This window comes from Monodon monoceros, unplaced genomic scaffold (assembly GCF_005190385.1).
Source record: "Monodon monoceros isolate NGI ecotype Baffin Bay Population unplaced genomic scaffold, NGI_Narwhal_1 Super_Scaffold_1, whole genome shotgun sequence".
Taxonomy (NCBI): domain Eukaryota; kingdom Metazoa; phylum Chordata; class Mammalia; order Artiodactyla; family Monodontidae; genus Monodon; species Monodon monoceros.
Genome location: NW_021703765.1, coordinates 25527893 through 25541944, shown reverse-complemented (window position 1 = coordinate 25541944; position 14052 = coordinate 25527893). Strand labels below are relative to the sequence as shown.

Below are 14052 nucleotides of genomic sequence, written 5' to 3'. Positions count from 1 at the left end.
GCGATGATGGAAATGTTCTATATCTGTGTTGTCCAATATATTAGCCATTAGCTACATATGACAATTGAATATGTGAAATGTGGCTAGTGTGACTGAGGAACTGAATGTTTAACTTTATTTAATTTTAATTAGTTAAAATTTAAATGTAAATGGCCTAAACTAGAGGAATGTTTCTATGTCCTTTAGAAAAGAAAATGTCAAGATTTTACTGCCCTGTAGAACATTAACTAATTTTGTATCTAAGCTAGCAATCTTATCCTAACCTTTCTTCTCAAAATGCCTGTAAATACCCAGTTCCCCAAAATGCTCTTTAAACCAGCTTTACCATCTTACTGGCTCCCTCAGTGAGTTAGATAAAACCTTTGACATTATGTCCGTTCATATCAAAGAGAGTCATATTTTTAACTTTTTTTTGTGTGTGTGGTACACGGGCCTCTCACTGTTGTGGCCTCTCCCGCTGTGGAGCACAGGCTCTGGACACGCAGGCTCAGCGGCTATGGCTCACGGGCCCAGCCGCTCCGCGGCATGTGGAATCCTCCTAGACCGGGGCACGAATCCGTGTCCCCTGCATCGGCAGGCATACTCTCAACCACTGTGCCACCAGGGAAACCCATATTTTTAACTTTTTTGAAAGTCATGTCAACAAAAGAATGTGCTAAGTGTAGCGTAAAAGGATATATAGTGGAATCAGGAATTAGTTTTCTCTCCACCTAAGCTCTGCCTGGAGTAAGTATTGTGATCTGATAAACACCACTGAATTGTCCTAGAAAGTGATTCCGGAGCTGACTCTTAGTAGGCAAAATAGGCTTCAATTAGGCAAATGAGGTAGGAATGATCCTCCAAGCAAAATGAACTGCTCAGGACTGGTTCACAAGCATTGTAAGCAGTTCATTTATGCTGGAGTGAGAGATGAGGGGAGGTGTCTGGGTCAGGGTGGGAATGACAGGTGAAACTGGACAGAAAGAATAGCAAGAGAGTGTAGTGGAAAGGAACACTGGCTTCAGTCACTAGACCTAGGTTTGCATCTTAACTCTATCTAGTTGGATAACCTAAAATGAGTTAACTCAGCTCTTTGAGCCTGTTTCCACAACTGTAAATTGGGAGTATTAATAACTTTCCATGGGGTGTTAGGAGTAAATTGGATAAACACATAAATCACATAGTACATTGCCTAGTGCCCTACTTTAAATGTTTAATAAATTATAGCTATTATTACTAATGAGAGAGCCGTGAACAACTTCAAATGGTGCCAAGTTTAAATTTGGTAAAGTGTAAAATAATCTATAATTGGATTTCCTATTTAGCAACTTTGGCAAGAACAGCTTCAAAGGAGTAGGAGCAGAAAGTGTTGAGAAATGAATGCCAGGTGAGGAAGTGAAGAAGAGGATAGCCAGTTCTTCCAGAAAGCTTGAGGTGAGCGCCAGAGAGGTGATTCAATTTAACAATTACAAGATGAGAACTTTTTTTTTTTTTTTTTTTTGCGGTACGCGGGCCTCTCACTGTTGTGGCCTCTCCCGTTGCGGAGCACAGGCTCCGGACGCGCAGGCTCAGCAGCCATGGCTCACGGACCTAGCCGCTCCGCGGCATGTGGGATCTTCCCGGACCGGAGCACAAACCCGTGTCCCCTTCATCGGCAGGCGGACTCTCAACCACTGAGCCACCAGGGAAGCCCGAGAACTTTTTTTTTTAGACTGAGGAGACTTGAATATTTTTGTATCCTGAGGGGAGAATGGATGAAGGAAGCCAAAGATAATGAGGAGAAGATGTTTAGAATAAGATTCATAGCAAAAGAGACTGAAGGGAAAGACCTTGAAGACACAAGAGTAGTTAGTAGATGAAGAAAATAAAGCAGAGGAAAAAGTAAAGTCCATGTTTGTCCATCTCTAATGAGTAGGTCTGATGTGGGGGAAATCGGAGGGGAAGGAAAAGTTTAATGCACAGTTTGCATCCAAGAAAGCCCCTGACAGCCATGGTCCACATCAGATTCTATCAGTCTAGATGGACCAAGTACAGACAATTTCAAAGTAAAGCAGGAAGGAATTTCCAAACCTTTTCCTTAATCAGGAGGGAGAGGGGGGCCTAGGGAAGTCGGGATGCCAAAATAGAGTCTTGGGAACAGAAGCATTGGGTCGCGAAGGCCTGAACAACTGCCGAAATCAAGGACAAATACTATGGTGCATAAACTTTAGAGACAGAATTTAGGGAAACAAAACAATTGCAAATGACCCAAGACCTGCCAATCATCCCCTTTCTGTCTCTCGATTGGTCAGTGCCGTGCAAAACCTCTGGATTAACAGATTTATTTTAACATTGATTGGCATGAGTAAAGAATCCATCTTTGCCCAGTGATTGGCTGGCATGTCCAGGCTCTGGCCAATCCTGAAGGGGGCGGGCTGGTTAAGCGTCAGATTTCCCTGAGCCGCCATCGGTGGATGTACTGGTCAGCCTAGTAACTGGTTCCTTTTCTCCCTGCTCTCGATGGAGCTTTCTTACCAGACTCTCAAATTCACGCATCAGGCGCGGGAAGCGGTAAGGAAAGCATGTACAAAAAAATAATTGTACTACCAGGAGCTCCTCTCCCCTTGTTGCTGCGGGCCGATTCGAGTGTCTCCAGTTGCTATGGTGACAGAGTCCGCTGCCCGAGTGGAGCAAGCGCAGTCTGGGGACTGGGCTTGAAGCAGGGGGTGAGGGAAGGATGGGTCTGGGACGCAGGCGGGTTTGGACTTGACAACGGGTTTGATGAGAGACGGCAGGGTTGGTTTGTGACTGAGGAAGTGAGGTGTCGAAGGGGAGGTATTAGGCAGGCCGAGTCTTGATGGGTGAGCGGGTTTGGGGTGTGTTCAAAATGGGATTGTTCAAAGACAGGACAGCACTGACCTGGGAGTTGGAATACTGGGTTCTGGTCCTGATTCACTACTACCAAGGCTGACAGACCTTAGGAATTCAATTCCTCTCTCAGGTTCCGGTTCCCCATTTGAAAGTAGGTAATTGGATTATAATCCTTTTCACAGGAAGATAACATGAATTTTACAATACATACTGTTTCCTGTTGTCTGTGTTATCCGCTAACTGGCTCAGCAATACTTTCCACAACAAAAAATGTGAATTGAAGATGTATTATATGCCAGGCACTGGGGAAATAAAAACAATGCTTTAGGGGGAAAAATGATTTAAAAAAATTTAAATTAAAAAATACTGGGGCTTCCCTGGTGGCGCAGTGGTTGAGAGTCCACCTGCCGATTCAGGGGACACGGGTTCGTGCCCCGGTCCGGGAGGATCCCACATGCCGCGGAGCGGCTGGGCCCGTGAGCCATGGCCGCTGAGCCTGCGTGTCCAGAGCCTGTGCTCTGCAACGGGAGAGGCCACAACAGTGAGAGGCCCGCGTACCGCCAAAAATAAATAAATAAATAAAAATTTAAAAAATACTGGTATCTAAGCTCCACCTCCCGAGATTCTGATTTACTGGTCTTGTTGTATCCTGTGCATTGATATTTTAGAAAATCTCAGTAGGTGATTATAATGTGTAGCCAAGGTTATGAACCACCACTTTAGTGTCTCCCACCTTTAAAAAAAACTAATAATACACAAAAAAGGTAACCCTTTGGTCTCACATCCCCTCTACCTAGCAACCTCTCTCCAACTTCTCCAATTTCTCTCCAACTTCTGGAAAGGATTGGCTACACTTGCTGTTGCTACTTCCTCACCTCTGTCCATTCCAACCTGAGCCTGAACTACCTGCATCAGAACATTTTGAACTGGCTTTTAATAAAGCAGATCCCTGGACCTCACTGAGAATTACTGAATCAGAAACTCTCAGGGATTGGGGGTCTTGAAACTTGCATTGTAAATGCACACTCCAGGTTTGAAAACCACTGTCCTAGATGGTCTTATACATTTTCATGACTTCTAATGCCATCTGTATGCCAACAACTCCCCCAAACTGACTCTAGACTGGACTTCTTTGCTGAGCCCCAAACCCATGTGATGTCCTAGAATATGGAACACAGAGAGCACAGTGACTCAATTGATTGACAAATCCAGTGGGGAATCTCAAGAATCTGCATGTTAACTTGTTCAACCCCTAACATTTAACCTTTTTCTCTAAAACCTGTTATCTTTCCCAGTCTTCCTCCCTCTGGGAATGTGAAACCGCCATCCACCCAATTGCTCCAATCAGAATTCTGGGAATCATCCTTAGCTCCTTCTACCTGCTAATTCCTCCTCCCGTCCTCTACATAAGGAAGGCATCAGCAACTCTTACTGATTCTATTTCTATAATGGGTCTTTAATAATAGCCTTTATCCGGGTCCAAGCCACTATCATCTCTCACGTGAACCATTTCGATAGCCTCTTAACTATTCCCCCTGTTGGTTTTGCCTCCTTCCAGTCCATTCTTCATCTAATGATCAGAGTGATCTTAAAATTGTGTCACTCCCTGGCTGGGATCCTTTTAATGGCTTTCCATTACACTTGGGATAAAACCCCCAACCTTGACATGATCTATAGAGCAGGCAGTGATGTGGCCCAACTTCTACATCCAGCCTCTTTCTCACCACTTTCCGTATTGCCTCGCACTGCTACAGGAACATTCTCTCAGATCTGACATGTTTCTGAACTCCGTATGGTTTGTACCACACAGGTTACCATTTAATTGTGATTAATTTATGTTATTACCTATTTCCTGCATGTGACATAGCCTCTCAAACAGAATTCATGTGACTTGGAAACAGAGACCCAGTCTTATTTTTTTGTTCTATTCCATAGATGGGACTAAGAGCCATATTTAGGTATGCTCATTGATGTCTTGAACGTTTGGGGTCTGAGTGCAAGAACTGTGTCTGTGGAAGGAATAAGGTTGAGGTGGGGGAGGTGATCAGTGAGTTGGATATAAAGAGGATTGCATGTCCACAAGGAATTTTGATCATCTATGTTGTCTACTGTATTAGGATTTCAAGAATACTTCCTTTTTATTTGGTTAATTTTTATTGTAGTTTCAAATTTTAAATATATATATATTAAATATATATATATATATATATATATTGGATTTCTGTTTTAAACAAAGTAATGCCAGCACTCAGTTTAAAAACATTTAATAGTTCTAAGAAAAAAAGTTTCCTGCTTCCCTTCACACCACCTTCAAATATTGCTCCCCAGAAGCAACTGCTTTTACCCTTCTTAGCAGCTTCTTCAAAATAACAAGTTATAACTTCTGAATTCTGATTTTTCATTCTCAGATGTAAATTCTATTTACTTTGATGGAAAATGAGCATTTGGCTTTTTTTAACCTACCTCGCTCCTTCCCCATCCTCTACCACTAGCCCATACTTACTTCCCTTCCTCCATTTTCCCAAGATCATTTTATCACAATTTTTGGTTAAATACATATTCAGTACAGTTATGTATATTAATCTGAGCATGAAAGTGTTATTCACAGCTGATATGGTACACTGTGGTTATATTTTATTTTTTATTTAACTTTGGGCAGGACTCAATCATAGCTTAAGTATGCCTTACCCTTTGGCTTAATTTTCTGTATATTTGATAACTACTTTCTTCCTATATTTTCTGAAGGAATCGTAAAACTCCTTTCCATATGGTGAAGCTCACCAGGAAATCTTGCAGTTTCTTTTTTTTTTCTTAGTGATATCCTTTCTGGACCTCTTGCATCTCCTGCTTTGTAGACTGGTTGTTCTCTGGGCTTGCTATGCAGCATTCTTCCTGGGAAATCTCTTCCCCTCTTCCCTGTGTCAGAAACCCTGTTTCTTGGACCCCATGTCTCCTTCCTTCTTGTCCTATATCCCTGTTTTAGTGAAACATACTGACCAATGACTGCCTGAGAAAAGGTACATGGGAGGCAAAGTTTTTGAAGTAAGGTACCATGTATGAAACTCTGTTCTTCTCTCACCTTGTTGATGGTTTGGCTGAGATTAATATTCTAGGCTGGAATTGATTTCATCTCATTTGAGAAGGCATTTCTCCATTATCTTTTAGCTTCCAATGTGACTGCAACAAGTCTGATGCTATTCTTTCTCTGAAAGCTTTTAGAATCTTCTCCTTACCGTCCCTGGTTTCTGAATTTTCATGAAGATATCGCTTGTTGAGAATCCTTTTTCATTCACAGTGCTGGTATGCAGTTATGGGCCATTTAGATCAGGGAATTCATGCCCTCAATTCTAGAAAATATTCTTGCATTATTTCTTTAGATAATTTTTTCCCTTTCTTTTTTTTCCCTCTCTTGCTCTTCCTTCCTTCCTTTCTTTTTCTTTCTTTCTCTCCCTCCCTCCCTCCTTCCTTCCTTCCTTCCTTTTGTATTTTTTTTTTTTCCTTTTGTACTTTTAAGGTTTTTCTTTTCCCTGGAAGTCCTATTCATTGGATATTTGACTTCCAAATGGAACCTCTAATCATGCTGTTTTCTGTTTTATTTTACATCGCTTACTTTTCTTGCTTTTCTTATCAAGAGACCTCTTCCACTTTTTATCCCATTTTGTTGAGTTTTAAATTTCTGCTATCATATTTTTATTTCCAGGTACTTTCTTATTGTCTCAATGTTCCTTTTTCACGGCATCTTGTTCTTACAGGATGACATGGCTCCTTTTATCTCCCTGAGGTTTCCTCTCTCTCTCTCTCTCTCTCTCTCTCTCTCCCTCCCTCCCTCTTTGTCTTTTGCTCCTAGCATTATGTCTGTTTCCCCTCAGGTTTTTCTTTGCTTTTTTCCCTGGTGCTCTGTCTTTCATGTAGGAGGTTTTCCTCAGAAGTCTAGTGAACCTTGCCTGAGGTGAGACACCTAAAAGCTAATTAGAATCTGTGTGTTTTAGAAGAGGCTCCTCAAATAAAGATGGGTTTCTCTGTAGGATGATCACGAAGCCAGGGGCCTTTTCACTGGGACATCCCCAAATGCCAGTTAGTGTCTGTAGATCTTTGCTCTGAGGCCTTCAGTTTCTCCAAGGAGAAGTCCTTCTCACCCTTCTACAGGGAATGAGGGCAAAACAAGCATGGTTGCCACCACTGTTGGAGTTGAACAGGGAAAGACAATTAAGGGGGTGGGGTGGGGGGCTTCTCCTCACTGTTCAGTGTATAAATTATACTTAATTACTCCTTCCTTTAAAAAACATTCCTTTACCATCACTTTAATGTGATTTTGGGAGAGAGCAGAGATAAACAATCTCTAGAACAGTTTTGTTTTACAGATATTTATTGAATGCCTACTGGGTACAAAGACTCGTACTAGTTGCTTTTGCAGGGGGTGGTTTCAGAGAGGTGAATGTCAAAAAAAAAAAAAAGAACTAATATATGATTCATACCTAAAAGATAACTTTATTTTGTTATTGTTGGTTTCAAGCTAGGCATTTGTCATACATGTTTATATATTAAAATTTACTTTTAAATATGGTTATTTCTTTGCATATGATAGGGGTTGGTGGCTGAGCATAAGAATGGGAGTTAGATACTCTTGAATTCATACCCCGGTTTTTACTTAACACTGAGGTAAATATGCATTTATTCATCAACTCATACAATGAACACTTACTTAGTGACTACTATGTATAAAACATGGTGTTTTGAGATACCCAAGATGTTTTGTGCATTGACACGGTTGATTATCCGTAGGAAATGCCTCTTCTCTTGGTTTTCATAATGCTACAGTTTCCTAGAGTTCTGTTTTCCTTCTTGGCCTCCTTAATGCGCTTATGTTTCTCTGCCCCTTACATTTTTGTTCTTTAGGATCTGAACTTGCCTTTCTTGGTCAGCCTGCTTCCCAAACTTGACAAAGTGCCCCTCCTTGATGCAATGAGTAGACATCGCCATGCCACCTTTATCCCAGGAAATTATAATTGAATTTTTCCTTGTTGATTGCCTCCCCTGACCCCAGTAGACTATAAGCTCCTTGAAGGCAAGGACTCTGGCAAGTTTCTTTCCTGACTGGTAAACTGATCATGCTTCTGCAGGGCTTCTGAGTCTTTAATGTGCACACTAAACACCTGGGATGTTTTGAAAATTCAGATTGTGATCCAGTAGTTCTGGATGGGGCATGAATCATGAACTCTCTTGTGGTACTGATGCTGTAGTGATCTGTGGGTAGCAAAATCTGTGAGTGGAAAATTTTCTTCTATTCCATTTTAAATTTAGTGTTTAATTAAAATAAGACTATATGCAATTTGTAAACCTCCGCCACTTTCTTTTTTTCAACTTGAAGGTGAGATCCTCGGGGCAAAGAAGCTCTGAGGAGCAATTGCTTCAGTGTTTTTAGTTTGACCATACAATTAAAACCAAACAAACAGTAATTGGTCTCAGTGCAGAAGAATGGTTTTTAGAAAGCCGTAATTGACCCACACATTCATGTGTACACACAAAATAATCTGAAAAATAGTTACGTTTATTTATTCTCATGTGTCATTACATGTACTTTTCAAAAGTTGTGACTTTGCTTGTGTGAAACTTATATTAAAAATATCTGCTATAAGTGTTAGCTATTTAATGAGGTGTCAGATTAGGTTTTTAAATGAGCGTTGTTAAATGCCTTAGCTTTTATTAATTGCATGGGCCCCTAAAAAAAAAAAACGAGAGTAATTGAAAATTTAATTACATCAATGTTTTTCTTCAGAGAACTAAGGCTTATTAAGCTTTAAATGTTCAAACATTTAAGCGTCTATTGAAATACCAATAGCTATAAACAATGTGCAGTTCTAAATACTAATTAAACAAACTCTACCTCACCATAAAGCTAAGCTGAATTTTAAGTAACTCATGTTTTAAGTTCTCGGCTCTGCTCTTACATAAGGAAGGTTAACCACTTCACTACCGAGCACTGCCGTAGCCTTGTGGGCATCTTTAAAAGTGCTGTGGCTGCTGTTGAACCCCATTCTTCCTGTACCTGGACCGAGAAAGGGAGGCTGATCAGACAACCTGGAACATTTTGCTAGTGTCACATTGCTACTCTTGGAGATTTGTTCTATTTTCTTTTATTTTTCTTTTTAACCACTAACTGAGAGTATGAGAATATATAGATATGACTTTGTATATCTGATGTTTTGGGTTAAAAACATCCTTTCTTTCTTTTGTAAAAATAATGTTAATTTTATTAGGTTTTATTTTTAAGTATAAAAAGTATGTATCTCTCCACCCAGGTCAATCTTGTAAACATTAAAAAAAATGATAAAGCTTTCTGCTCTCAAATGTGGTAGAGTAAATGGTACCAGACTAGCCTTCCTGCTATATGTAACTAGGAAACTGGACTAAACATATGAATAATCTGTTTTCAGACTTTGGGCAATATGATCATGAGACAAGATCTTCTGCCTGGAAGCAGTAACTGGGTTCTAGCACACAAGGGAGTATCTAGGCAGAGCACAGCAGTTTTGCAGAGATGAGACAAGGGAGTTGAGTTTGGGAAGACTTAGCTGGTTAGAATTGGGAGGGAAGAGGAACAGAGAGGAGGGAGCTAGGCAAACAAATTGCTCCATACATCTGAGTTTTTGGCTGAATACTAAGCTGTGCATACACAGAGTGGAAATGTATGAAGCTGGGGAAAAACCAATTATCAAGGATCTATAAGCTGAACAACTACTGGTGCTCACATAACATTGAGAGACATTTGAAGTCCAGCCAACCTGAGTGGAGACTTCTTGTGGAACAGCAGAGCATTTAGTAGAGATTCCAGGAAGGCAATGCATTAAGAGTAACCTAAACTAGGCTTAGAATAAAATTGACTTTGGATAACCTCCTTCCTAACAAAGCTTGATAGAATCAGACTTACCTGCAAATAACTAAACTATCTGCCCCCTCAAAATACTTAAAAGAAGGCAATATAACCTAGGTATTCACAAGACTGGCATCCAAGGAAATAACTACTAGCGGTCATAAAAACCAGGAAAATGTGCCAAAACCAGGACAAAAATCAGTCAACAGAAGATCCAGTAATACAACAAAAGACAGAATTAGCAGACAGGGTCTTTAAAAATAGCTATTATAAATACGTTTAAACATTTAAGGAAAACACGATTATAAAAAGGAGAAAAACAGAAGGTATAAGAAGAATAAAATGGAACTTAACAGACTTGAAAAATATGCAGAATTGTTTCTGGGTCCTCAAGTCTGTTCCATGGGCCTTTTTGTCTATTTCCTGTGCTAATACCACACTGTCTTAATAAATATAGTTGTATCCATTCTTGATATCCATTAGAGCAAAGACTTCTACTTGTTCTTTTTGTGTCAAATGGTCACACTATTATTTGTTCTTGTAGTTCCTTTAGGTGTAAGATTAGATTGTTTATTTGAGATTTTTTCTTGTTTCTTGAGGTAGGATTGTATTGCTATAAACTTTCCTCTTAGAACTGCTTTTGCTGCATTCCATAGGTTATGGATTGTAATGTTTTCGTTGTCATTTGTCTCTAGGTAGTTTTTGATTTCCTCGTTGATTTCTTCAGTGATCTCTTGGTTATTTATTTACTTACTGTTTAGCCTCCATGCGGTTGTGTTTTTTTATGTTTTTTTCCCTGTAATTGATTTCTAATCTCATAGCATTGTGGTCGGAAAAGATGCTTAATATGATTTCAATTTTCTCAAATTTACTAAGGCTTGATTTGTGACCCAAGATGTGATCTATCCTGGAGAATGTCCGTGTGCACTTGAGAAGAAAGAGTAATCTGCTGTTTTCAGATGGAACGTCCTATAAATATCAATTAAATCTATCTGGTCTGTTGTGTCATTTAAAGCTTGTGTTTCCTTATTAATTTTCTGTCTGGATGATCTGTCCATTGGTGTAAGTGAGGTGTTAAAGTCCCCCACTATTATTGTGTTACTGTTGATTTCCCTTTTTATAGCTGTTAGCGGTTGCCTTATGTATTGAGGTGCTCCTATGTTGGGTGCATATATATTTATAATTGTTATATCTTCTTTTTGGATTGATCCCTTGATAATTATGTAGTGTCCTTCCTTGTCTCTTGAAACATTATTTATTTATTTATATTTTGTGGTACGTGGGCCTCTCACTGTTGTGGCCTCTCCCGTTGTGGAGCACAGGCTCCAGACACACAGGCCCAGCGGCCATGGCTCACGGGCCCAGCCGCTCCGTGGCATGTGGGATCTTCCTGGACCGGGGCACGAACCCATGTCCCCTGCATCGGCAGGCAGACTCTCAACCACTGAGCCACCAGGGAAGCCCCAAAACATTCTTTATTTTAAAGTCTATTTTATCTGATATGAGTATTGCTACTCCAGCTTTATTTGATTTCCATTTGCATGGAGTGTCTTTTTCCATCCCCTCACTTCCAGTCTGTATGTGTTCCTAGGTCTGAAATGGGTCTCTTGTAGACAGCATATATATGGGTCTTGTTTCTGTATCCATTCAGCAAGCCTGTGTCTTTTGGTTGGAGCATTTAATCCAATCACGTTTAAGGTAATTATCAATATGTATGTTCCTATGACCATTTTCTTAATTGTTTTGGGTTTGTTTTTGAGGGTCCTTTTCTTCTTTTGTGTTTCCTACTTGGAGAAGTTCCTTTAGCATTTGTTGTAGAGCTGGTTTGGTGGTGCTGAATTCTATTAGCTTTTCCTTGTCTGTAAAGCTTTTGATTTCTCCGTCAAATCTGAATGAGATCCTTGCCGGGTAGAGTAATCTTGGTTGTAGGTTCTTCCCTTTCATCACTTTAAATATATCCTGCCACTCCCTTCTGGCTTGTAGAGTTTCTGCTGAGAAATCAGCTCTTAACCTTATGGGAGATCCCTTGTATGTTATTTGTCATTTTCCCCTTGTTGCTTTTAATACTTTTTCTTTGTCTTTAGTTTCTGTCAATTTGATTAGTATGTGTCTTGGCACATTTCTCCTTGGGTTTATCCTGCCTGGGACTCTCTGCGCTTCCTGGACTTGGGTGGCTATTTCCTTTTCCATGTTAGGGAAGTATTCGACTATAATCACTTCAAATATTTTCTCCAGTCCTGTCTCTCTTCTCCATCTGGAACCCCTATAATGTGAATGTTGTTGCATTTAATGTTGTCCCAGAGGTCTCTTAGGCTGTTTTCTCATTTCTTTTCATTCTTTTTTCTCTATTCTGTTCCACCCAACAAAAAGAATAAAATATCTAGGAATAAACCTACCTAAGACCTGTATGCAGAAAATTATAAGACACTGATGAAAGAAATTAAAGATGATACAAATAGATGGAGAGATATACCTTTTTTCTCTTTTAAGAGATGCATTTAAAGATTTAAATTTCCCTCCAATCACTACTTTGCCTGCTTCCACATGTTTTAATATGTAGCATTTTAATGTTTTCCTTTTCATTCAATTTCACATATTTTCTAACATCTATTATGATTTTTCTCTGACCCGTAAGTATTTAGAAGTGTATTATTTGCATATGGGAGGTCTATTGATCCCTTTTGGACATTGTTTTCTAGATTAACTGCATTGTGTTTACATAACAATATTCTACATAGCAATCTACATGATTTCAGTCCTCTAACATTTGTCAAGAATTGTTTTATGGCTCAGTGAATGGTTAAGTTTCTTAATTGTGTTCAAATCTTTTATATCTTACAGATTTTTTTCTTCTTCTTCTGTTAATTATTGAGGAAGACATATAAATATCTCTCACTGTGATTGTATTTTTTGCCTATTTCTCGTTTTGATTTTGTCAATTTTTGCTTTATTTATTTTGATACCATGTTATTATGTACATAAAAATTTAGGATTGTCATCTTCAATTAATTTGTGCGTTTTATGTGAGATAGGGGTTAAGCTTTGTTTTTTTCTTATTTGGTTATCCAGTTGCTCCAGTACCTTTAAAATTTTTTTTGAATTACAGTGTCAACTTTGTAAAAAATCACATTACCATATATTTGTGGGTCTATTTCTGAACTCTCTGTTCTGTTCCATTGATAGATTTATCTATCTCCGTGCCAATATCAAACTATCTTAATTATTGTAGCTTAGTATTAAGCCTTGAAAACTGGTAGTGTAAATCCTCAGACTTAACTCTTTTTCAATGCTGTCTTGGTTATTCTAAATTTCCACATAAATTTTAGAATCAGATTTTCAATTTATACAAAAAAGTCTGCTGAGCTTTTCATGAGATTTCATTCAATCTATAGATCAATTTTCAGGAGAATTAACATCTTAACAAAATTCATTTTCCCAATTCATAAACATTGTATCTTCTTTAGTACCTCTTATCCCTATTTTGCCATTTTCAGCATAGAGGCTGTATTAGTTTGCTAGGGCTGCCATAACAAAATGTCACAGACTGGGTGTCTTAAACAACAAAAATTTATTTTCTTACAGTTCTGAAGGCTAGAAGTTCAAGATCAAGATGTTGGCAGGTTTGGTTTATCCTGAGGCCTTTCTCCTTGGCTTGCAAATGGCCACCTTCTTGCTGTGACCTCAATATGATCTTTCCTACATTGGAGAACATCCCTGGTGTCGCTTTGTGTGTCCAAATTTCCTCTTCTTCTAAGGACACCAGTCAGATTGGATTAGGGACCACCCTAATGACCTCATTTTAACTTAATCACCCCCTAAAGGCTCTATCTCCAAATACAGTCACATTCTTAATTATTCAGGGTTAGGGCTTCAATGTATAAATTTGAGGAGGAGAGGACACAATTCAGCCCACAAAAGAAATCTGAAACATCTTTTGTTAGATTTGTTCCTATCTGATTTTTATATACTATTGTAAATGATATTGGTTGAAATAGTTTTTCTCAAGTCTGTGTCTGAGAGTTCCAGTATCTTGAGGCCCATGTGAATCTGTTTCAGTTGTCTGTTATTCCTAATGTTTTTCATTTATGTTGTTCTTTTCTTAGACTGTATATGGCAGTGTAGTTGATGGTTTGTTTTTAGAAATAACTTGAGATGAAGGATGATGATATCTTCCTGTAGAGGTAATTTAGGCTTGTTTCTGTCTTGTGCCTGGGGAGAGGATCTAGTAATCTAGGAATATCTCAATCCAAATTCAGGGACTGAGATTTTTCTGGGCCATACAGAGCTTAGGCAGCCTAACTTATCCTTTGTCCTTATTCCTTGGACTGAATAAGGACTGAGTATTCATTGGT

The 14052-nt window shown here is 39.1% G+C and overlaps 1 protein-coding gene across 1 annotated transcript in view; it reads left to right on the top strand.

The window, feature by feature from the left end:
* The first annotated feature begins 2436 nt into the window (after window positions 1–2436).
* KATNAL2 (katanin catalytic subunit A1 like 2) overlaps window positions 2437–14052 on the top strand; it is an 89862-nt gene continuing 78246 nt past the window's right edge. Inside the window, exon 1 of the mRNA XM_029228631.1 lies at window positions 2437–2529. Within this exon, the coding sequence (XP_029084464.1) occupies window positions 2479–2529 (51 nt within the window). The 5' untranslated portion in view covers window positions 2437–2478. The remainder of the gene's footprint in view (window positions 2530–14052) is intronic.